This window comes from Leptopilina boulardi, unplaced genomic scaffold (assembly GCF_019393585.1).
Source record: "Leptopilina boulardi isolate dan_hultmark-lab unplaced genomic scaffold, ZJU_Lbou_2.1 LbouV2_373, whole genome shotgun sequence".
In the NCBI taxonomy this organism is placed as follows: Eukaryota; Metazoa; Arthropoda; class Insecta; order Hymenoptera; family Figitidae; genus Leptopilina; species Leptopilina boulardi.
Genome location: NW_026137944.1, coordinates 679089 through 706213, shown reverse-complemented (window position 1 = coordinate 706213; position 27125 = coordinate 679089). Strand labels below are relative to the sequence as shown.

At 31.5% G+C, this 27125-nt stretch overlaps 2 protein-coding genes across 3 annotated transcripts; one reads left to right on the top strand and one right to left on the bottom strand.

Moving 5' to 3' along the window:
* The first annotated feature begins 817 nt into the window (after nucleotides 1–817).
* On the top strand, nucleotides 818–8167 carry LOC127287843 (tigger transposable element-derived protein 6-like). Its single transcript, XM_051314964.1, has 3 exons — nucleotides 818–1502; nucleotides 1630–2327; nucleotides 8162–8167. Exons 1-3 carry the CDS (start codon nucleotides 818–820, stop codon nucleotides 8165–8167), a joined length of 1389 nt encoding a protein of 462 aa, XP_051170921.1.
* A 10920-nt stretch (nucleotides 8168–19087) lies between these two features.
* Nucleotides 19088–25822, bottom strand: LOC127287829 (uncharacterized). 2 transcript variants are annotated; one of them, XM_051314951.1, is made up of 10 exons: nucleotides 24147–25822; nucleotides 21174–21257; nucleotides 20966–21103; nucleotides 20766–20837; nucleotides 20595–20687; nucleotides 20421–20516; nucleotides 20270–20350; nucleotides 20133–20204; nucleotides 19905–20060; nucleotides 19088–19818 (listed from the first exon to the last, which is right to left on the bottom strand). In XM_051314951.1, exons 1-10 carry the CDS (start codon nucleotides 24190–24192, stop codon nucleotides 19697–19699), a joined length of 960 nt encoding a protein of 319 aa, XP_051170908.1. In that variant the 5' UTR covers nucleotides 24193–25822; the 3' UTR covers nucleotides 19088–19696. The 2 variants fall into 2 exon arrangements, with proteins under 2 accessions (XP_051170908.1, XP_051170907.1); XM_051314950.1 differs by having other exon boundaries at nucleotides 19905–20204.
* Nucleotides 25823–27125: the final 1303 nt, after the last annotated feature.

Below are 27125 nucleotides of genomic sequence, written 5' to 3'. Positions count from 1 at the left end.
CTGACATCATATTCGTAATCAGCGACCTCAAAAACCCTTGAGTAACGAATTTCAGGCAAACTGAATCAATTTTTTTAGAGTAGACAAATATTACACATAAAACATAAAAATGTTGTCGAAACTTTAAACATTTTTTTCTCGAAACAAGATTTTTCAAAATGGTGGGCATCGTAGCGTCTAAACAATTTTACCAATCAATTTAAAGGTAACTAAATTTTGCTAGGGTACGTTATACCTTTAAAATGATACAATAGTTAACAATAAGGATTTTTTACATCAGGTCAAACATGAGAAAATAAGGCAAAAAACGCAGTGTTTTAAAAAAGTTGCAGACATTTTGTCATTTGTTTAAATTTTTAATTACAGTCAAACCTGGATAAGTGACACCTGGATAAGTGAAAAACCTCTTTAAGCGACAGAAATCGCCAGGTCCCTTCATTTTCCCATGTAAAAACCTCTATATATGAGAATTTGTAAGTGACCGATATTTTTTTCGGCCAGACCTCTATAAGTAAAAGATGCACTTCTCGAACCTCTATAAGTGACAATTCTTTCATTTTATTTTCTTGGATTGACCTCTATAAGTGAAAGACGCATGTTTCGAACCTCTATAAGTGAAAATCGTTTCAGTATTTAAATTTTCAACAGGGCAATAGAAATGAGTAAACAGTAAATAAAATGTCAATAGAGGTATAGAAACAAAGGCGTTTTGCTCAAATAATAATTTGTACACTCGGTACGCAGAAAATTTTAGATTCAAACCGACCGTAATAGGAAACGTTCGCTTATTTAACATTTTATAACTTGCGTGAACATAATGTCTAAACGAAAACTTAAAGTACTTTCACTAAGTGATAAGCTTAAAATTGTGAGTGAATTTGAGAGTGGGAAGCTACGAGACGTTTTAACTAGTGAATATGGTTTGTCAGAATCCACTTTTTATAGAATAATAAGAGAAAAGGATTCCATAAAATCAGAATGTTTTGAGGGCCACGGAAATATTAAAAGAAAACGTGTAGTGGAATTTCCTGATCTCGAAAAGTGTCTTTTAGAATGGTTGAAACAAGTTTTGGATAAAAACATTCCTATAGACGGGCCATTGTTAAAAGGAAAGGCTCAAGTTTTTGCAAAAAAATTAGGAATCCAGAACTTTGCAGCAAGTAATGGTTGGTTAGAGGGATTTAAAAAGCGACACAATTTAGTTTTCAAAAATAAAGTTGGAGAAATTAAATCTGGGGATCAAGATGTGTGCAATGAATGGACTGAAAATTTACCAACTCTTTTAAAAGAATATGATGCGAACAACATTTACAATGCAGACGAAACTGCACTATTTTTTAAGTGCCTTCCAAATAAAACGTTTACCTTTAGAGGAGAAGATTGCTGCGGAGGAAAGCAAAGTAAAGAGCGCCTTACAGTTCTTCATTGTGCCAACATGACTGGGACAAACAAGTTGCCTCTTCTTATTATTGGAAAATCAAAAAAACCTCGATGTTTTAAAGGTAAATTATATATTTATAAATTCAGTAATCAAAATAATAACCAATGATAATAGCTTTCATTCTAACATTTTTCCACGATATTTCGGAATGAATTGTTTATTTACAATTTTGTAATTTCTATTTACAGGTGTAAAGACTCTGCCAGTTGACTACAATAGTAACAGCAAGGCTTGGATGACGAGAAACATATTTACGGAATGGTTACACAAAGTTAACAATAACATGAAAAAGAAAAAAACAAAAATTCTTCTCTTTGTGGATAACTGTGCTGCACACTCGAAGCTACCAAAGTTAACTCATGTGAAAATCGTTTTTTTGCCTGCCCATACTACGAGTCAGTTGCAACCTTTGGATCAAGGGGTTATTCACGCTTTTAAACGCCACTATCGAACAGAAGTAGTTAAACATACTTTGGGATGCATTGAGAAGAAAAAAGACACGACAATTAATATTCTGAGCGCTATGAAATTCGCTCGGAAAGCTTGGTTTGCCATCAGCGATGTGACCATCAAAAACTGCTTTAAAAAAGCTGGATTTTGGAATGGAGAAAGATGTGAAGCAGAACCAATTGAAGTAGGTCCCAGTAAAGAGGAGTGGGAAAGTCTTGTATCTGACGAAGCAGACCGAATAAATTTCGAGGATTTCGTAAGAGTTGACGTCAATGTAGTGATCACCGAAGAGCAGACAGACGACGACATTGTTGAAAATTGTGTCCGAGACACAAACGACAACGGTGATGACAATGACGAAGAAGCTGACGAGAATTCGACTATCCAAGAAATTTCAATTCCAAAGCTTCAGGAAGTTTTAAGTGCTCTGGATAAGGTCCATAGATTTTTTGAATTCTCGTCGAATATTGATCAATCTGTTTTTGATAAAATTTATGAAATTGAAACTTATGTTAATAATAGTGTAATCAAAAAACAAACAAAATTGACAGACTTTTTTCATTTAATTAATTAATTAGTATTAGTATTAATTAGTATTTCAAATAAATAAATGAATGAATTTAGTAAATTTCGCATTGTTAATTTGATTTGTCAAAACCTCTATAAGTGAACGCAGCCATGCATGAACCTCTATAAGTGCGAGAACCTCTTTAAGTGATAGAGACCGCACTTCGACCTCTGTAAGTGAAAACCTGTATTAATGAAAAACCTCTATAAGTGATAAAAAATTGTTGGTCCCTTGGGATGTCACTTATCCAGGTTCGACTGTATTTTAAAGGTATAACGGTATAAAGGTGCGCCATATTGGTCGCCATTTTAAAATTTTTGGAAAATAAAATGTATGTTTTAAAATTTCAAGGATGTACCTTTTTTTAAAAAATAAATCAACATCACTAAGTCATAACCGTTCCCCGAAAAAAATTGTCAAAGTTTGTGTTGATTTTGTCTGTCGCAATAGGAATCTCCCCTCCCTATTGAAAATATACACGTGTATTTACACGTATCAATTTGGACATGGATATACACGTGGATATACACGTGTACAGAGGCATTATTACTTTTAAAGATATTTTGCCATATTCTCCACGAGTATATACACGTGTATATACATGTGTTTTAAAGACTTAATTTTTTTAAAGATATTTTGCCATATTTTCCACGTGTATATACACGTGTATATACATGTGTTTTAAAGACTTCATTGTTTTTAGATATTTTGCCATATTCCCCACGTGTATATACACGTGTATATACATGTGTTTTAAAGACTTCATTTTTTTTAGATATTTTGCCATATTCTCCACATGTATATACACGTGTATATACTGTTACGAACTATCGTAACGAAATTATAAATAAAAGATAAATAAAATGATAATAAATAATTTTCAAGAATAATTGAAAATTATTTAAGAATAAAATCTCCAAGTCGATGCCACAATGTATATAGGCATGTAATTTGAATCCCCGATAATCGCGCGCGTTGAGTGATACTCCACACACACAGTCTTATATTCTCGTTGCTTCTAAAAATGTATCTATGACTATGATATTATAATATAACTTTGTTAAACTGTTATATTATAATATATTATTTTATTCTATCTTATGTTATATTATTCTATATTATGATTTATACTATATTATATTATGCTATATTATAAACTATATTAATTATCTAATACCAATATTCAAGCTTGAATATTATAAATATATGCATGAAAAATATAATATAGTGTACTTACCTTATATAAAGATACTAAAATATTATTATAAATAAAACAATTATACTTTACTCATTTTTATTAGTAATTTGCAGTAATTAATTAATTAACAATATGCAAATTATTGTTAATTCATGATTTTTTTTATTAATAATGATAAATCGTATTATTATCATTGTTAATTACATTTACTAAAATTAATATTAATAATTAATCATAATTATTATTATAAACAATTGGATATATTACCAATACTATTTTTCTACTTATTAGAATCATCATTATCAAATATTATTTCAAAGAATATGCATTGTATATGCACGTATGCGTGTGCATTATTTTTATCGTGTGTACGTGTGTTCATAGTATGCCAAAGTGATATGCATAGATATGTGTATACATTGTTTGGTTGCACATTTCTACGCATATTATAGTAACCAACAATAATGTGATTATTATATTGCAATTATTATATTTACGAAAATGTATTATTTTATAAGAAGGGAGAAGAATCGCATATGTCAATTCTATCTATCTTTCTCTCTCTTTCTCACGCGTTCAGGTGCAATGAGTCTCGTAGCGTGGATGCGGTACACACAGACACGGACTCCCCATAGCCTGCGTAACGCATATGTGTGAGGCGCTTGAGGAGTATCGCGCGATGCAAACACTGCCTTCCTTCCCCTATTCTTTTCCTTATAATACCTTCAAATTAAAAAAAAAAGGGAAATAAAGATAGAATAATTGTTGATAGCTTAAATTGGAACATGTCACATTTTCCAAGCACATATAAACTCGCAACAATTAAGATTTTATTTTAAGAGGGTCAATTTTGTAAAAAAAACAAAATGCATATAAAAAAAAAAAAGAGAAGAAAATTTTTGAGACATGTATGTCGTGCATATATGTATGTGTACTAAGGTAAATGTACGTGTGTATGCGTAAAATGTATATGCATATATAAAAAAGGAAAATAGTTTCATTTTTAATATGAAAACGATAATCTGTGCAGAACTATGACCGCTCTGGAATTCAACAAAGGTTGCGAGTTATACTTTATTAAAAACACATATATACACTTACACATATGGAGATGTGCAGTTCCAATAGTGTCAACAAAGAAAAGAATAACAAGAATCATGGGTTCTGAGAATATCGATGGACGATGATCTAAGTTTTCTTATCGATACCCCTGAAACCCCCAGAATCCTTCTACCCCTGATTCACTAATCCCACTAAGTGCATCTCGCGATGCTCTTTATAAGCAGAAGCTCATAGGGCCTCATTGCCTATTCGTCTTCAGTCAATCACTTAGTACGTGTTACTGATTTTTGCATTATTTCTTTAAAAAGTGAACTTAGAGTTTAAACTGTGGAGAAAGCTCAATAATATACCTGCTGAATCACGATAGATTTTCGTTGAGCCAGGTAAATTAACAGCAGTGCTTAAATTTCTAAAATTAAAATTGCTGAATCACGATAGATTGTCGTTGAGCCAATTTTTAATTTTAAGAATAAGGCCCGTCTGCGAGCTGGCTCCAATTTAAATTCTATTTTCTTTGGGCGGACGTAAAATTAAATCGAACCTTGAACCGGCTGAGTCCCAATCGGTTGATCAGTACAGTGAGAAATTATTTAATAAATTATTTATAATTTATTAAATAATTTTTTGTTCTTAAAACCGGCCAGTCCGTACGGATTGTACCTGCGCCGCTTGTGTCTGATAGGGTACCGGTACCGCGTTTCGAGACGCGGAAATACGCATAACACCTTTCTTTCGTTTTGCCCGTTGATTGTGTGACGAGATCGCGAGAATTCTCCCTTCTCAACAAGCTCTCTCGACGGTAGTGTGTAAGAGAAATCTAGCCGTAAGTAATAAAAAACTGTATCGTTCCAAAAACATTATTCTTTACAAAAGAAAGCATATAATGTGTAATTTTTGCAATTTTTACTTTGATTTTTAATAAATTTTTGTAAACTAAAATTCCAATTGTTCTATTCAATCAAATAGACCTTTTTATTTGTGCTGTCAAAAATAGTGTGGATTTTCATCTCAAAGCTAAGAAACATTATTTACGATCTAAAGATTAAATTGGCAGTTTCGTCTTCTATCGGCGATATAATTAATCGAACCCACATAAAAATAAACATTATTAAGTTAAATGTTCATTTTGACTTTTAATGGCAACTTGGTTCCTCCGGCGAATAGAAAATTTTAAGTAATTGTTTAAAATTATAAAAATTAAATAATTAATTTTTCTCGTTCGTAACAAGTTGATGGTGGCAGCGGTGGGATTCAATTAAAAATAAAATCAGTGGAATTTTTATTTTCAATAATTTGGATTAAATTAAAAAAAAAAAAAAAAAAAAAAAAAAATTTTTTTTTTTTATTTTTTTTTAAATTTCTAATTAAAGATAAATGCTTTCTCTTTAAAAACTCTGCCTACTCTTTCTACCTTATTTAAACTATTTTCAAGGCAGTGCTTATTGTTTGCACGCCTGACCTCTTTACTATTTTAGAAACTAGCAGTGCTTATTGTTTGCACGCTTGTTTCAACTATCTCTACTCTAATATTTCAGGGCAGTGCTTATTGTTTGCACGCCTGACTTCTATACTATTTTAGAAACTAGCAGTGCTTATTGTTTGCACGCTTGTTTCAACTATCTCTACTCTAATATTTCAGGGCAGTGCTTATTGTTTGCACGCCTGACTTCTATACTATTTTAGAAACTAGCAGTGCTTATTGTTTGCACGCTTGTTTCAACTATTTCTATTCTAATATTTCAGGGCAGTGCTTATTGTTTGCACGCCTGACCTCTTTACTATTTTAGAAACTAGCAGTGCTTATTGTTTGCACGCTTGTTTCAACTATTTCTATTCTACTATTTCTTAAAAATGAACTTTGATAAAAATAAATAAATCTTTATGATAGAAGAATGGTCAAATCTAACTTTTAGTCATCTAAACCATACGACCATAGTAACAATAAATTCAGATTGTTTAAGGGAAAATTCTGGAGATTTTGTTTACGATCCTACTGTTAATTTCAATTTAATAGAAAGGAAAAATTTAGCATCATTCGTTCAGATTAATTATACAAAGTTTACGGAAAATGAAATATTAAGTATATTAGGATCGGTAAAAATTCCAATACTATGGAAAGAAATTAAATTCTGTATTGTTGACACAGGACTAAATTCAAAAGCTATCGGTATTGTAGGCAAATCGTTTATGAGTGAACTTAGTTTACCTATTCCGGAAAATCAGTAGCTTTCAAAAAAAAAATGTATTAAAATGAATTCTTCAAAAGGTAGACGTGGTGGTAAAAAACAAAAAAATTTTCGCGACGAGAAAACTCTCTCAGAAGAATTCGGTATAACAAAAATTGAACGCGATGACCTTCAAATTCGTGAAATAAAAAGTTTTGAAGAATTTTCGAAATTATTTGATTTTGTTCTTGAAAAAGCTGAGCAGATTATAAATAAGAAAATTTGTTGAATTTCTTCTCTTTCCAAATCCTATAAAGAAGTCACAGAATCTTAATTGATTTTTACCTGTAATCTTGCCGCTCGAGGTTTATTCCTTTGAGAGCTTGATTGTGTACTTCTTTCCTGAAATTTTTAAAGTTGTCAAAAGTGTCAAATTATATTAGAGCAATATAATTGCTCTAAAATAATCATCGTTCATAAGCGCAAAAATATTTACTTTGATGCTTTAGCTCGAGTAAGTATTCTGCAGCATTGAATATTTTGACGTTTAAAAATAAAAACCACATATTAAAAAGAAAACAAACATTTCTGTAAAATTGGTTCTTTATTTAAAATTTCTGCAAAAAGTAGATATTGAAGATGGAGTCTTAATTTTCAAGAATTAGTTTTCTTTCTCCAATATTCCAAATCCTAAAAAAAAACCTCAAAAAGAAGACGCGGAAATCTTAGTTGATTTACCTGCGACCTTGCCGCTCGAGGTTTATACCTTTGAGAGATTGGTTTTGTTCTTCTTTCCTGGTGCCCTTTTAATGTGCAAGAGTGCTAAAATTATATTAAAATAATGTAAATTGTTTTAAAATAATTATCGCTTAAACGCGCAAAAATAATTACTTTGCTGCTTAAAGCGCAAGTGATTATGCTGCAGCTTTAAGCATCTTGCTATGTTAAAAGAAATAAAAACAAAATAAATTTCTTAAAGTAAGATATTACTTATTTTAGAATTTATTTTGTAAAACTTTAATTGTATAAAGTTTTCCACTTTTCCTCAATGCCGAAAAACGGTAAAAATCAACAACCATCCTCTTCAAGGAATTCGAAAAGAGGTAAACGCGGATCGAGAAAACTAAAGCTCGTTACAAAACCATCTCTTTACCAAAATTTAGTAAACTCACAAATTGTAAATAGACCAGTAGCAAAAGTTAAACCAACTGTTAGAAATATACTAGAGCCGGTACTCGTTAATAACAACAATGAAAACATCGACATTTCGATTATAGATCTAACAATTGAAGAAGCTATAGAACAAAGAATTTTATCTCAGCAAGAGGAAATCAGACAAATTGAATTTGAAAATAATGATATCGATATAATAAATTAATGAATTCTTAATGGCGCCTTTACTTGATGATATACGTGTTTTATTTGGTCGTCCTACCGGAATTATATTTCAATCGCCACATTTAACCGGAAATAGAGTTAGATTATCGATTTTTCCAGGAACACCATACAATTATATTTCGGAAGAAGATTTGCAAGTAGAATTTCTTCATTTTACACAACCAGAAGATCACATAGTTAATAATACTCACTATAGAATAATCGGTCAAATGAATGTAGTTGCTTTCGGAACAACTGTGACTTTTCTGGTAATATCAAAAGATACACCCTTCAACCATCCTATAGTTACCGGTGTTATAGGAAATATAACAGGTCAAGTTTTAGGATTATTGCCCTAAAAATAATATACGAAAAGGGCAAATGTTTCCTAGACTAACTAGGGTAGCTTCCGGACTATCTAGCGATCAATGGTCAGAAATAAACGAGCGATTAGAGAACTTAGAACATCACAATCAACAGTTAGCTATTTATTGCAAATCCGTCTATTGTCATTTAGAAAAAATTGAAAGACGAATTAAATTTTTATCTTCATGGTTACATGCTCTTAGTGATTCGAACACAGCATTGGTAGATTCGGCTATTGAAATAAGAGAAAATTTAACAGAACAAGAGAATGTGATAAGAGATCTAATTGACGAATTTAAATCTCTAAGTATTAAAAAGGGCATTTAAATAATAGAATGAATCCTTTCTGGAAAAATTTAACATTCAATAATTCTGAAGAACAATTGACAATAATAGACAATAGGATTCAATCTTTTCTTGACGATTACCTTAGGATAGCACAGTATGCGTTCTACTTAAGAACTCAGTTGGAAATAGCCTATGAGATAGTAGATAACCTTACTGACAGAATTCGTGATGAAACTGATAGAGACATGCGTTTGAAGGATAATATAAAAGAAATAGAGCAATTATTATCGGATCTTAAATTGTAACAAAAGATAACAATAAAAGCGAAACAAAAATTATCCGCGGTGGCGAAATACAGACGATACTGCCAATTTTTTTTTTGCATATGATAATAATTTACGAATAAAAAAAAAAAAATAATAAGCACATTACATGTTTAAATAATGAATGCGTGATGGCTGAAGCCATTTCTTTAGTACCACCCGAAGAAGTACTAATTTTGTCTTCCGGTTTAAGATCAGGAAATGTTAAATTAAAAATCTCATCCGACATATATTACAATTTTATTTCAGAAGATGCCTTAATCGGTTATCAAAGAAGGTTTCCCCCATACTATTATCCGATTGGTAACGCTTATCATCTTATTTTAGGCGAAGTAAACTTGTTCTTTTCGAATGTGGCTCTGACATTTTACGTAGTATCATCTCAAAGTCCTTTACAAGGACCTTATGAGAACGGAATTTTAGGGTCATCAGGATTTAGTGCATTGAGACCTAATTAATTTTTGCGACAACCTGGCGAATCAATTAAGAAAATCTTTATACCATAAAATAATATTTAATAGAGACAATACCATAATCAAAATGGCTGACGAAGACCCTCCTGCCCATCATAGCGGTACGACTCTTACCGCGAATATTACAGCTCCCACTATTAACCCAAATACTAGTGCAGCTATGGCGTCCGTTTTAGAGTGTATGACATTACAACAAAGCACTTATCATATTCCACATTTTGACGGTAAAAATCCCTCGTTAAATGAATTTTTACAAGATGTGCTAAACGGTGCTGTATTCATAAGCGAAAACAGTGAATCGGCTTTTATAAAAGCAGTTCTTGGTAAATTAAAAGGACCTGCTCGAGAAAGTGTTAGAGATAAAACCTTTGATAGACTCGACGACCTTATTACTCACTTAAAAAAACGTTTTGCCTCTACAAAAAAATACCAATGGTACTTTGAAAGTATCATTAATTTGCGAATGAAACAAACGGAAACAGTCAGTGACTATAATGATAGATTACAAGGGTTAATTAGCGGTGCGAAACATGCCCTTGGAGAAAAGTATGGTGCACGTTATCGACGCGTTAACGATGATGATGAAGATAATGATATATCTGTTAGTGAAATTATGATCAAGCCAATAATTGACTGTGCCCTTGAAGCCTTCATAAGGGGTCTTCCTGAGGAAATGTCAATTTTCGTTGACACACGAAACCCGAGAAACCTATCCGAAGCTTTTGAACACGCGTTACGCGCAGAAGAAAGACAACGGTATTCAGAAAGATCTAGGTCATCATCCTATCACATTTCTCGTACAGGAAATATAGACCGACCACGTTCGCCAAGTCCATATTCGCGACAGTTAGAGATTGGAAACGAAAAAAGAACCCGCGAACTAATTCAGGATTCTCGGTCAGAAAAAGTAAATGCTGAAACAAACAAATCAAATCTGATTCAACTCACACCTGAACAATTGGCCCAGTTTTACAAATCAATGTGGCCTCAAAAATCTCAGTCTGTTCCATATCAATATCCACAGGCTGCGAAATACCCGCAGCAGATGCAATTTCAAGCACCTGTTCAAACACCGCAGGTGATGTCACCATATAGAGGTGGCAACACACCCCCAAGGTCATTATCACCAGGACCTCAAACTAATTTAAACTCCCAACAGACTCGCCGCTCAGACGCGGTGGCGAGTCCGATCCTCCAGCGTTCGAAAACGGTACACTTCGCGGAGAATTCAGTAAAATCCTTAGAGTCGGAATTAGGAACGAAGACTCCCCAGTAGTCGAATTGACTGCTCCCGAGTTTAGACATCCAAAAATCAAATTTTTAGTTGATCCTGGATCAGATACTAATTTGATTAAACTGAATGCTCTGGACCCGGAACTAATAATTGCAGTCAAAAACAGCGCTGAAATTACAGGAATAACAAATCATTCCGTTAAGACTCTGGGAACTATCGAACTTACAATTCAGAAAAATCCAGTCGAATTCCACGTGGTTAAAAATAATTTTCCGATATCCACGTCAGGTATTTTAGGAAGACCTTTTCTTCGTCAAGAGCAAGCTCAAATATCGTTTCGACATAATGCGTTAGTTACAATCTCGGATCCTATAACTCCTATACCCTTCGTAGATTTAGAATCACAAGAATCGAAACAAAATTTGAAACCTGAAATTAAACCATTTGCTCGAATTCTCAGAATTAAAGCGAGGACTAGACAACCAATCGCGATCGACGTTTCTAACAAGGGCCTAAAAGAAGGTTATTTACCTCTAGTACCTACACCTGAAGGACTTTACCTTGGTGAAGCAGTGGTTACCAATACCAATGGTGTATGTCATGCAGTGGCTATCAATACCACTGAAGAGGATATTGATCTTGAACTAACTCCACAAGAATTAATACCTTTTGATTTCTGCAAATTTCCTGGTGAAGAATTAACAGATTCTGAACTAGAGGAACTGCAGGATCAGAATGTTAATGGTTATTCTGATAGAGTTATAAAGGTTAAAAATGCCCTTTACGTTTCGCATCTGAGCCCTGAAGAAAGAAAAGTTGTTTACGGTTGGGCAGAAGACTATGCTGACATTTTCTACTTGAATGGGGAACCTTTGTCATGTACCCATTTAATTCAGCATAGAATTCCAACAAGAGATGACAAAGTCATCACTAGAAAACAATACAGGTGTCCTCATGAAGCTCGAGAACAAATGGATCTGCAGCTCCTAAAACAATTGAGCTGTGGAATCATTGGTCCTTCGACTTCACCATACAATTCCCCAGTTCTTATCGTTCCCAAAAAACTCGATGCTTCGGGTCAAAAGAAATGGAGAGTTGTTGTAGACTATAGGAAACTAAACGAGCAAGTTATAGGTGACTCTTTCCCGTTACCCCATATAAACAGCCTGCTCGAAAAATTGGGCACTGCGCGGTATTTTACAGTTTTTGATCTAGCCATGGGTTTCCATCAAGTAGAAACACACCCTGACGATAGGATTAAAACAGCTTTTTCTACCGGCAACGCTCATTACGAATATAAGCGTATGCCCATGGGAATAAAGAATGCCCCTCCTACATTCCAACGATTATTAAATAACGTTTTAAACAGTATGCTTGATACGGAAGCTCTCGTATATTTAGATGATATCATTATTCATTCCGACACTTTAGAAGAACATGATAGAAGAGCTAGACGGCTTTTTAATCGCCTCCGTGAAGCAAACTTAAAATTACAACCTGACAAATGCGAATTTCTAAAAACGGAAGTAGCATATCTCGGTCATATAATCGGTCCAGAAGGGGTAAAACCTAATCCTAATAAAATAAATGCGATAAGGAATTTTCCCCATCCTACCACTATCAAGGAACTTCGAGGATTCCTTGGATTAACCGGTTATTATAGGCGATTTATACAAGATTATGCAAAAATATCAAATCCATTAACAGACCTCTTAAAGAAAGAAACTGTTTGGAAATGGACTGATGATCAGGAAAAAGCTTTTCGTCAACTCAGGAACCATCTTTGTAAAGAACCTATTCTACAATATCCTGATTTTACGAAAACTTTTAAATTAACTACCGACGCATCGGAGCGTGCAATAGGTGCTATTTTAACTCAAGAATGCGACGGAATCGATTTACCCGTGGCTTATTTTTCAAAGGTTATAAATAAAAATGAACAAAAATATCCGAAAGCGGAAAAAGAATGCCTTGCGATCCTATATGCCGTAGAAAATTTTCGACCTTATCTATATGGTCGAGAATTTATTCTAGCTTGCGATTTCGAACCGATACACTGGATGAGTTATATTGAAAATCCAGGTGCGAGATTACACAGGTGGAGGCTACGTCTTCAAGATTACGTGTATAAATTCGAGTACAAGCCAGGTAAAATTAACAGAATTGTAGAAGCATTATCAAACAGTCCCATAAAAGAAAAAGACAATCAAAGCGACGTGACGACGGACGCAGATACAGATAAATCTACATCCTCGAACCTTAGTGCAAAAAGTGAAACTCCTAATCCTGATCAGATTCCAATGAACGTGTTAATAGATAAGAAACAATCCGTGCAATATCGAGCCTTACCCATAACGCGAAGCGAATCTAGCAAGAAGGATAATAAGGAAAAGTGCGCGAAAAAGGATTCTTCAAATAGTGAAAAGCCCTCTACTTCTGCAAGGTATAAGGAAAAGCCAAAAACAAATATTTTGAATCCTAATTATAAAAGAACCTTAAGTGATCCATCACAAGTTGTAAGAATGCGAAGACCCCTCCCTAAAACTCTCATAAAATCAACGATTCCTAAGCAACCCCTCTCCACAGGTAAAAATCCGCCGGGTCGACCTAAAGGTAGTACCAAGAGAGATGAACGAAAGGATCAAACATTTACCTTACCTCGAGGTACTAAAAATCTCGTCGATCCGAACGAGAGTTGTATTGCAAAAAGGCTAACTAGAGGAAGGGAAATTCCAAATCCAGAAACCCCTGTTTCTAGTGAAAAACCATCATCTTCTAGCGAAATAACAACAGATGAGGAATTAAATGAAGATTCTGATCCCCCAGTTTTCAGAAAAAGTCATAGCGGTTTCCCTAGTGTAGAAATAACCCCAAAACAGAAACAGGCGAGTCCAAAAATAGTAGGTTCCGAGGATCAAATTCAAACCACTATTCCTCTGTTCTCCCCAGCGAAAAACACTTATACAGACGTTTATGTAGATGGCGCCTGTAGTTTCAACGGAAGTGGAGAACCAAGAGCTGGAATAGGTATTTGGTTTGGTCATGATAACCCCTTAAATGTTTCTCAGCGATCTAAGGGCCGACAAACAAACAATGCAGCTGAAATAGAAGCAGCAACTGTAGCCGCCTTAAAAGCTCAAGAAGCAGGAATCCGAAATCTGAGGATTAACACCGACTCAAAATTCTTAATTCAAAGTGTTACGGATTGGATCCCAAAATGGAAACTAAACCAATGGAAAACTAAGGAAAATAAACCTGTTAAAAATCGCATTGCCTTTGAAAAATTAACAAAGGCTTTAGAACCCTTAAACGTTGTCTGGGAACATATACCGAGCCATCAAGGCCTAACTGGTAATGAAATGGCCGATCAATTAGCAAAAGAAGGTGTCAATAAAGAACAAATCATGGACGATTTTGAAATCGAAGAAGAAAAAGAGGAAGAAATTTGTGATCTTGAAAATGTGATTATTAATATTGCTCCCCAACCGATTGGAAGCACAGAAGAAGAATCAGACGTCAAAGTGTGGAAAGTAAAAAGTGGGTTAGAAAAATCATTTCAGCAATTTGACAAGTCAATGCAAAATAGAGGATTCGATCAAACTAACCTAACATTAGCATGGGACCACGAAGGAATGGATAAAGAATTTACTCGTCCAGAATTAACGCATGTATCGGAAGGTGAAAATGACGAAGAACTCCTTGATACTCTAGAAGCCCTGGATCCATGCCAAAATAGTGATGTCGAAGATGATGCATTCACAGAAAGGATAAGAAAATTTTTGGACAATTACAACAAGCGCCAAGTTTCAAATGTTGAAATAGAAAATTCGCCGCGACCTTCGCCTACATTACCTGCTAAACAAATTGAAGGAAGACAGAGTACAGTACGTTTCAGGGACGATCCAGATGTCATGCATTCCCCCGCTAAGGATTATTCCCAATGGCAAGGATCAATATTTCAAACACCTGGATTTTCCGTCATTCCTGATGCTCAATCTACTCCATTTGTCTACATGAAAACAAATGGTTCAAAAATGGGAAAAAAATCTAGTGTTGTGCCACGCCGACTACAGGAAAAAACTAATGATAATATGTCGGGAACAAAGTGTACACTCATAGAAAAATCTTCCAAAGGTGTAGGTATTCCGTATTGTGATTCCCCATCTTTTTCTGATACTTCTGAAGACAATGACTTTAAAATGACGAAAGACGTGTTGACTAACAATAACGTAATTCAAAAATGGTCAGAACCATTAACATATGAAAGAGACAATTATGCACATTTCATGTCAGAAGATTGTGAACCAGTTGATGCTATTTCAAAACTTTTAGTGGCAACCGAGAGAATCGATCTTCAAGAACTGCAGGAAAAACGACCAAAAATAGGTCAGATACTTATTACCCCTAGTGGACGATATTGTACCTATTCAATAATTGTTAAACAAAGACATTATGACGAAATTGACTGGCGAAATGTAATTGTAGGTTTGAAAAATCTTAAATTAGTTTTGAGCCGAGATACTCGATCTACATGTCGTATGGCAAATACAGGTGATTTGTTAGGTTCCCTTCCCCAAGGTAAGATGACAGAAATACTAACAAAAATATTCCGCGGTGGCGATATCACTATGATATTGTGCCACGGAAAAATTGAAGTCCCGCCCCCAGAATTGAGACCAAAGATTATTTCGGAATATCACGAAAGTTTGTTAGCAGGTCACAAGGGGATAACAAAGACATATAGACGAATTAGGGAACGCTACCTTTGGCCTCGAATGCGAGATGAAATAACAGAATTTATACGAGGATGTCAGAGTTGCCTTCAAAATAAATTAGTTAGAGCTCGTACTCGTGAACCAATGATAATAACCGATACTCCTGCAGGCCCTTTTGACAAAGTATCCCTAGATACCGTAGGAAAATTGCCTACTACCCCAAATGGGAATCGTTATATTCTCACTATGCAAGATAATTTCAGTAAATATTGCATAGCAGTCCCTATTTCCGATATAAAAACAACCACAATTGCTCATGCAGTAGCTACTCATTTATTCTCTCAGTTTGGAGCGCCCAGATGTGTTCTTACTGATCGAGGAGGAAGTTTTATAAGTTCACTCATGAGAAAATTGGAAAGAATTTTTGGAGTTAAACAAATTACCACTTCTGGCTACAGACCTCAAACCAATGGAGCGCTAGAAAGAAGCCATATTGAGCTGACAGATTTTATTAAACATTATGCTGAGGATTTTGACGATTGGGATCGTCTTTTACCTTTTGCGATGTTTAATTATAATACATCAGTTCATGAGGCAACTAATTTCACTCCTTACGAGTTGGTTTTTGGGAAACTAGCTAGAATCCCAAGTTCGTTTCCCCAAGGACCAGAGCTTGAGACTTATGGTTCCTATTTAAAAGAACTTATAATTAGAATGAGCGAAATTCAGGGAATAGCTGCCAAAAATCTCGTCCAAGCGAAACTAAAGTCTAAAGAATATCATGATAGGACTGCCCGCCCTCTAAAAGCGAAAATTGGCGACAAGGTGTTTGCGTATAAAGAAATCCGAGCGAATAAATTCGATAAGAGAGCCGAAGGTCCTTATACCGTAGTAGGATTTACTCAAAATAATAATGTAATCCTAGAAGATGAAAATAACGAAAGATTTTCAAAACATAAAGATAAATTAATGATGGCATATTGTTAATTAAAATCTTTCTCTTTTATCAGGTTGTGAAGAGATTGAAGCAAACTGTGTAAGGAGTACTAAAAAATAAAAAAATCAATATGTACTTAAGCGTTGAAAATGCCACCTGCCAATTTTGAGGATGAAATAGTGTTAAATGGAGAAGAATATATAACGCTGATGTCCCCAGATTTAATTGCAGACGGAATAGACGTATTACTATCTCTAAAAACAAAACACAATTTTATTTCTGTAAATCTTCTAAACGTGGAATATGAAAATATTAGTCATTCTATAGAGAAAATAGGAAACGAATTTCTTTTAGTAGTTGGAAGTGTAGAATTAGAAGTTAACGGCGATGAAATTTTCTTTCTAGTTATAGACCCTAATACGGAATCATCTTTTCAATTTAATTCTGCAATAATTGGAACTAAAACTGCTATAACATTAGGATTAGTTTCAAGCCTAACTGTAGAATATTATCTTCAACATCCCGTTTAATTATTAGGTATATTTAAAAAAAAAAATATATATATATATATATATATATATAACTCAAAATGAGTGCATTTTTAGAAGTCTTGCGTCCCAATGTAGAAGATGTCCCTATTTCGGAAATTAGTCGAAAAAATACACCATTAATTATCAAAAGATTATTAAAGGATTTCGAAAAATCATGGAAAATCCCAAGAACACTAGCTAATTTGGCATATAATGCCATATTGCTAGATTGTCTAAAAACTGCTCAAAATATTCATGATGTTAGAGTTGCTGGTCAAACAATGATCATTTATGATGAATCCGACAATGAAATTCTCGAATCATTGACAGTAAAAGTATTTTCTGGACAAAGGACAATATTTCGATTAAAATCTGGTTTTATTTGTCTATATCCCAATCTCTATGCTATACTAAGATCTATTAAAATCATAGATCCAAAAAGCCTTTTGTATAATTATGTAGTGTATGTTATTCTAAGCAGTAATACACTCACTCTTCAAATAGGTCTAGATATGGGTTTTTCTTCCTGGATATATTATCTAATAAACAACATGAATTGCTGTTTTAGGCCTTTACAATTTCTACCAGATGGTCAATGCTTACACGTCTCTTTCCCATTGTCTCTCCCATTCAAGACACCTATCCACAAAGCTAGGAAAAATAAACTAAACAAAATAGGAATAACTGATTTTCATGAAATACCTATAAATAGGAGATTTACAAGTTGTTTGTGTTCATGTTTTGATTTACCACCATTGTTTAAAGAAGCAGAAGAGTCAAAATATCAAATTATAAACATACCCTATCCTTGGTATTTAAAAGATGATTTCGAATATATAGACCATAATTTCATAGAACGTTACAATGAAAATGACTGGCGACAATCTACTATAGAAAGCTTGTTCGAAACTCACTTCAGGAAAGCGTTAGTCGTTGGAGGGCATTTTCGAACTATTACCTATTACGAAAAGGAACTCGGAATGTCAGATACGCATGTACGACCAAACGAGTGTGAATAGTGCTAATCCTAATGTCAGTATGTATTGAAGAAATTCAAATACAAACACTGTTTTCATTTAAAATTCAATTTTAACATTTATTTCTTCTGTAAAAAATAGGAGGTCTAGATCCCATTCAATAAAATCAATCTGGAATATTTCACCACGGCAAAGAAAGGATGGAAATCCCACTAGTAGGAGGCATTTTAGATGTGAAAAACTACATCGCCATTGGATTCAAGGTTATATTATTGCTAATGATGCTGATCCTGTCTCGCAATATCTACCTATGCTATCGAAAGATATCTAGCAGACGTAGAAGAAACAACAATTTTCCACCGCCACCTCCGCCTCATGTGATGCTCCAGGACAGAGTTGCTTTTGACGTCTCTGTCTGAATAATAGTCGATGCTGAATCCTGCTGCTCCTTCCAAAATTAAATGTGTCCTGCATCAGATCCAGCAAACGACCCAGATTTCATTCCCGTTCAACAAAAGAGTCATACCATTGAAAAATTATCTTCAGTAGCTAAAAGAAAATTTATAATTACTCTCACGAAACTTTTAATTAAAATCAAAAACAATATTATAAAACTATACAAACCATCATCAAACAGGAAACCGAAGCCAATTTTTCAAAAAGAAATCCTACAAAAATAAAATAATAAGAAAAAGCAAAACAATAATGAATTAAGTGAATATTAACTATACGAACCAGTGCATATAATTTTCATCTTGTCAACATTCATCAACAATGCAGCGAGTTTTTGTTTGTTTTTCTACAAATAGTCCCAAAAATTATCCAAATACGATGCTGAACTCTACAACAAATTCCAGTTTTCCCCATTCAAAATAAAATATACGAGCTCCAGTTCTCTCCATCAGTAAAAGAATCTCCATGTGTCAAGTGTAGTTTAATAAAGAAAATGGCCTCTCAGTTCTAACGATGTGAGTGGTAAAAAAAAAAAAAAAAAAAATTGTGATCAGTGCAACGATGTTGACTACATGCGATGAAATTCTACAAAAATAACTATGGTTAAAACAAGTAAAAGAAAAAAAATTTTATATATATATAAGAACGATTTTTTATATACTCACTCTAATTGCTGCTACAGTCGTTCCCTAAGTTAAATTTTAATCTCAGTATAAAGAAGTGAAGTTTTATTTAAAATGGAGATGAAGATGGAAAATTTAAATCTTTTTAAAAATTAAATAATAATAATTAAAAAAAAAAATCAGTTTAAGTATAAAAGAATATATTTTTCAAATAAAAATTTTTCTACAAGCTAAATTAAACATTTTCATATATGTATGTATATGTATATATGTGTATGTATGTATATTATAAGTGAATCGCTGCCAAAATGTACTTTTTGTGAGGATTTAGTTTCCTCGTGGAGATTTTTTTTTTAGATTAGCTTGGGATAATTATACTATATTTTAAAAAAATATAACCCCTAAAAATAAAAAAAAAAAAAAAAAAAAAATTTTTTTTTTAAAAAAAAAAAAAAAGGGGAAAGATACATATATATGACGTAACATACTAAAAAAAAAAGGGGTTATAAAAAAGGTTTAATCATCCACTCCGTACACCACCCGAAATTCGGTTCTAGTAACTCCGTACTCAGTGACGCGCAACTTAAGCGTTACGCATAAGAGTTCATCTTCGGGATTACTAGGCCCACCACACCAGTCTAAAAAAAAAAAAAGAAGAAAAATATAGATTTGATAAACTATAAACATGCATATGTATAAAAACAACATTAACAATTTTACTAACACGGAGGAGGTCCATCTGACTCCCCCTGGTAGATCCATCGGTGTTCCACCGTAGCCCCATCCTCCCCTTTTATTTTTAATTTTAAACGTATGCCCAATACCGTCTCGGTATAGGCATGTGCAGGTTGCACATAGTGGCGTCCCGATGGCACCCAATCTATAAGTAAACAAAATGTTAAAAACATCAAATAAATAATAATAGATAAACAATGAGAAATGCTTAGCTCACCCTCATCCTCCGTCAATCCAACTTCTGAAGAGACCACATCAAGGGCACAAGCACCTGCTACTTGACCTTCACCTACAAAATAATTGTAATTAATATGCAAATATGGATAAGTGTAAAATATATTAAAGATAACTTACTAGAATTTTGTGACTCTATGTCACTAATGTCTGGAGACGTGACATTCTCTTCGCACATTCCTGCTGCTTGTTGACCCTGACCTGTACAATAAAATTTAATAGATAAAAATGCAAGTATTTGCATATATTATATATATTAATGACAACTTACCATCTGAAAATTCCATTGAATTTTGTGACGGCAGGTCATCAAACCCGGGAAATGTGGAATTTATATCCAGCATCCCTTCTGCCTCTTGTATCTCATCTGTGAAGCAAATGTATTATTAGTACACGCATATAGAAACATATTTATGTATACATTTCCTGTCTAAACAATAATTACCTTCCGCAACCCCTTCAATATCTAATGACGCTACGTCACTTACGTCAGGCGATGTCGGAATTAATTCCGACACACCACGTTCTTCATTTTCGACTGAAAAACAAACATAATATCAAGGATACACATTCTAATCTTATATAACATACATATTAATCAGAAACAATAACCTACCTATCATGGTCAAGTTTTCAATATTTGGGAGACTACACACTTCAGGCAAACTAATACCTACAGCCTCCTCCACTGAAAAAAAAAAAAAAAAAAAAAATATATATATATATATATATATATATATATATATATATATATATATGTAAATGTATGTAAATATGTAAATTTCCATTTAATATACATAAATAAATTACACTTACACGTCATGGGCAAGATGTGCTCAAGACCACGACTATGGAATGCAGCACTGCATCTGACCGCCGCTTCGACTTCGTCGAGTTCATCATCGGCATCGGACCCATTTTCGTAATCATAAGCCCTGTACCAGTGCCACCCATCTATAATTAAAAACAAGTTAAATATTGATTCCCAATGTTAATGTTTTCTTCATATAATTCACATTTTTACCCTCTTCAATGGTGAAGCGGTATTTGTCACCAGTCTCAGGACATCTGGTGTAGACAAATCCTCCTTTCGCCTTTGCTGTAATATCTAATAAACCCTTAAGTTACAACCAACTGAAACCTTCATTCATGTATGTGTATCTAAGTGTATGTACATGGATTATTATTGAATTTTCTTTAAATGTTACAACCCGTTAAATATATAAACAAGAAATAAATAAATGAAAATTATTGCTCAAATATTAAAAAAAAAAAATATTTTATAAATAATTAAATATTATAAAATACAAATTTATTTATATATATAAAAAAAAAAAAAAAAAAAAAAATTTTTGATGATAATAGTGCAATTATATTAAAATTTAAATAAAAATTATTACTAAAGTTTAGTAAAAGTTTTATTAAATAATTGTAATTTATAATAATTATCTCAAATTTAATAAAAAAATTGATAAATTTCTATTTTTATTGTTCAATAAACAATTTTTGTTAAATAATAAAAATTATAACAAAATTTATTAAATTTATTAATAAAGCGCAATTTTAGGTAAATTATAAAAAAAATTACCTGATAATTATAAAAATTGTTAAATAAATAAAAAAAAAAAGGGGACATAAAATAATTAAAATTTTGCAATAATAATGCAATTATTATTCTTTCTAATTCGAAATGATTTCAAGTCTTACATAGATTATATTATATTCATCTATATCGGATTTCCTCAAAATTTCTATATAGATTCTATATTGTTAGGCCTATATAGAAATCACATAAAAACCCCATATACATTCTAGAACATTTGACCTACGTCAATAATACATTTAAGTCCTATATAGATTCTACATACTATGGCCTACATAGCGCATATATATATCTTCTATAGAGGTCCTATATTACTTAGCCTACATAGAGGGGATGTAGTCAAGCGACAGATTGAGCATTCGTTATTAGATAGGCCGACCGACATAGATCCTACATTGAACCAACTTTAAATTTAATTTTAACAATTTTTTTTTCAAAGTAATAAAAATTATTATTGAATTTCGTAAAAATTCGATAACTAAACAAAAATACGTTAAAATCAGATAAATTTTGGTAAATTTTTATTATATAACTAAATATTAAAAATTTGTTAAATAAACAATTTTTTTTAAAAAAAAAGTTAACAAAAATTCCCATAATTTTTATTTAAATAAACATTTATTAAATAATTTATAATTCTTGGTAAATTTTTATAAAATTAACTAATTAAAACAAAGAAATAAATAAATAAAAATAAATTTTGTAATTATTAAAAATTTGTTAAATAAATAATTTTTCTAAAATTTATAAAATTATTATTGAACCAAATATTTATTAAATACTTTAATTATTCTTACTAAATTTTAAATTAGTATTGGAGGTTTGTATTAAATATTAAAAATTTGTTAAATAAACAATTTTTTTTAAAAAAAAGTTAACAAAAATTCCCATAATTTTTATTAAAATAAACACTTATTAAATAATTTATAATTCTTTGTAAATTTTTATAAAATTAACTAATTAAAACAAAAAAATAAATAAATAAATAATAATATAATAATTATTAAAGAAATTGTTAGATAAATAAAAAAATTTTTTTTATAATAATAATATAAGTATTATTAAAATTTAAATAATTATCAAAATTTTATTATATGTACCAAATTTAATTATTAAATTTTTGAAAATTGTTAAATAAACAATTTTTTTTATATGTATAAAAAAAAAAAAAAAATTTTTTTTTTTTGCTAAAAATTTATAACATTAAATAAATTTATTAAATAAACAAAACTTAGTAAACTTAAAATTTTTAACGAAATTTCTATTAAATAAATAATTAATTAATAATTAATTTAGTTAACTAATAGATGTTGTTTATTAGATAAAAATATAGGAGAAATTCATTCATAAAACTCATTATATACACTGTGCATTTAAATCCTATATTGTGGTCACTATGTTCAAACCCTAAGCATGTATACTCTATATATATATATACTGTGTACAAGGCATGAGCCGTGGCGCCGAGCTGTCTATACACGCACCCCTCTAAATAGATGGTACCCATGCCTAATAGCGCTTTAAATATATGAACCAAGACAAAAAAAAAAAAAATGCAATTTTAAATGTCAATTTATTTTTATGAACAAAGAATTTTTTTTTATAAAACATCAATAATAAAGTTGAAAATAATTAATTATTCTAATCAATTTTAATTTTACATTTACAAAATATTTTGATTAAGTAATTTTATATTGCTAATAAATTATAAACAATTAAAATTTTAAAGAAAGTTTAAAAAAATATATATATATATATATTAATTATAATCGATTGTTAATAAAAAAAAAAAAAAAATATTAATTATATTTAAAATTATAATGAAATGTATGTTATTAATTTAATTAATAAAAAAAAAAAAAAAAAAAAAAAGAAAATTAAACAAATATAATAATAGTAATAATAATATATTTTAGTTTTAATTTTAAAATATTTTTTTTTTTTGTAATATAAGGTGTCTGGGTTCATATTATGATCATCGCGCTGGAACTGTGTATACATGTATATCTATATATGCTGTCATCAAGTGTAAGATGCGGCGCCGCATCGACTATATACATACCCCTCCAAGAGCATGGAATATACATTTGATAGCATTTAGAAAGCAAATTCAAAATTATGAACGATTTTCATCTTGAAATATTTTTAAATTGTTTAATTAATATTTAATGATCAATAATAATTATTATTATAAATTAATAACAAAAATTATTAATTTTATTTGAAATCTATAAAAAAAATAATAATAATAAATAAATAAAATTTTATTATAAACAAAATATTAATTAAAATTATTAAATAATTATTAAAATAAATAAATTAGGTTAAAAAAAAAAAAAAAAAAAAAAAAAATTACAAATTGTTGTAAAACACCCGTTAAAACATTGTACTTACCATATATGTCTAAAGTCACCGTGCTGTTATCAATGTTATTGTCCATTGTCCTCCACTACACTTTTTCAAATTCTTAAATAAGAATAGTTTTTACAATAATAGTTTTTTTTTCTGTTTTTAAAAAGGGGTTTTAAAATAACAAAATGCTAAAAATGAGAAAGAAAGGGGAGGAGATATTTTTAAATTTTGCTTCACTACACACAACTGAACTAAATCACTTCATGAAATGAACTGATTTGAATAAGTACAAAGACGTTGATACAGGGTCCTATACTGTAGCAGTGCTTAGAAGAGTCACCAAGTAGACACAATATTTAGATTATATGTCGATATACAAAGTATAAGGAATGCTGTGGTCGAGACCATGAGTTTTCGGGGACGAAAACGGAAAAATCCGCGGTGGATTGTTACGAACTATCGTAACGAAATTATAAATAAAAGATAAATAAAATGATAATAAATAATTTTCAAGAATAATTGAAAATTATTTAAGAATAAAATCTCCAAGTCGATGCCACAATGTATATAGGCATGTAATTTGAATCCCCGATAATCGCGCGCGTTGAGTGATACTCCACACACACAGTCTTATATTCTCGTTGCTTCTAAAAATGTATCTATGACTATGATATTATAATATAACTTTGTTAAACTGTTATATTATAATATATTATTTTATTCTATCTTATGTTATATTATTCTATATTATGATTTATACTATATTATATTATGCTATATTATAAACTATATTAATTATCTAATACCAATATTCAAGCTTGAATATTATAAATATATGCATGAAAAATATAATATAGTGTATTTACCTTATATAAAGATACTAAAATAAAACAATTATACTTTACTCATTTTTATTAATAATTTGCAGTAATTAATTAATTAACAATATGCAAATTATTGTTAATTCATGATTTTTTTTTATTAATAATGATAAATCGTATTATTATCATTGTTAATTACATTTACTAAAATTAATATTAATAATTAATCATAATTATTATTATAAACAATTGGATATATTACCAATACTATTTTTCTACTTATTAGAATCATCATTATCAAATATTATTTCAAAGAATATGCATTGTATATGCACGTATGCGTGTGCATTATTTTTATCGTGTGTACGTGTGTTCATAGTATGCCAAAGTGATATGCATAGATATGTGTATACATTGTTTGGTTGCACATTTCTACGCATATTATAGTAACCAACAATAATGTGATTATTATATTGCAATTATTATATTTACGAAAATGTATTATTTTATAAGAAGGGAGAAGAATCGCATACGTTAATTCTATCTATCTTTCTCTCTCTTTCTCACGCGTTCAGGTGCAATGAGTCTCGCAGCGTGGATGCGGTACACACAGACACGGACTCTCCATAGCCTGCGTAACGCATATGTGTGAGGCGCTTGAGGAGTATCGCGCGATGCAAACACTGCCTTCCTTCCCCTATTCTTTTCCTTATAATACCTTCAAATTAAAAAAAAAAAAAAGGAAATAAAGATACAATAATTGTTGATAGCTTAAATTGGAACATGTCACATTTTCCAAGCACATATAAACTCGCAACAATTAAGATTTTATTTTAAGAGGGTCAATTTTGTAAAAAAAAAAAAAAACAAAATGCATATAAAAAAAAAAAAAAAAAAAGAGAAGAAAATTTTTGAGACATGTATGTCGTGCATATATGCATGTGTACTAAGGTAAATGTACGTGTGTATGCGTAAAATGTATATGCATATATAAAAAGGAAAATAGTTTCATTTTTAATATGAAAACGATAATCTGTGCAGAACTATGACTGCTCTGGAATTCAACAAAGGTTGCGAGTTATACTTTATTAAAAACACACATATACACTTACACATATGGAGATGTGCAGTTCCAATAGTGTCAACAAAGAAAAGAATAACAAGAATCATGGGTTCTGAGAATATCGATGGACGATGATCTAAGTTTTCTTATCGATACCCCTGAAACCCCCAGAATCCTTCTACCCCTGATTCACTAATCCCACTAAGTGCATCTCGCGATGCTCTTTATAAGCAGAAGCTCATAGGGCCTCATTGCCTATTCGTCTTCAGTCAATCACTTAGTACGTGTTACTGATTTTTGCATTATTTCTTTAAAAAGTGAACTTAGAGTTTAAACTGTGGAGAAAGCTCAATAATATACCTGCTGAATCACGATAGATTTTCGTTGAGCCAGGTAAATTAACAGCAGTGCTTAAATTTCTAAAATTAAAATTGCTGAATCACGATAGATTTTCGTTGAGCCAATTTTTAATTTTAAGAATAAGGCCCGTCTGCGAGCTGGCTCCAATTTAAATTCTATTTTCTTTGGGCGGACGTAAAATTAAATCGAACCTTGAACCGGCTGAGTCCCAATCGGTTGATCAGTACAGTGAGAAATTATTTAATAAATTATTTATAATTTATTAAATAATTTTTTGTTCTTAAAACCGGCCAGTCCGTACGGATTGTACCTGCGCCGCTTGTGTCTGATAGGGTACCGGTACCGCGTTTCGAGACGCGGAAATACGCATAACACCTTTCTTTCGTTTTGCCCGTTGATTGTGTGACGAGATCGCGAGAATTCTCCCTTCTCAACAAGCTCTCTCGACGGTAGTGTGTAAGAGAAATCTAGCCGTAAGTAATAAAAACTGTATCGTTCCAAAAACATTATTCTTTACAAAAGAAAGCATATAATGTGTAATTTTTGCAATTTTTACTTTGATTTTTAATAAATTTTTGTAAACTAAAATTCCAATTGTTCTATTCAATCAAATAGACCTTTTTATTTGTGCTGTCAAAAATAGTGTGGATTTTCATCTCAAAGCTAAGAAACATTATTTACGATCTAAAGATTAAATTGGCAGTTTCGTCTTCTATCGGCGATATAATTAATCGAACCCACATTAAAAATAAACATTATTAAGTTGAATGTTCATTT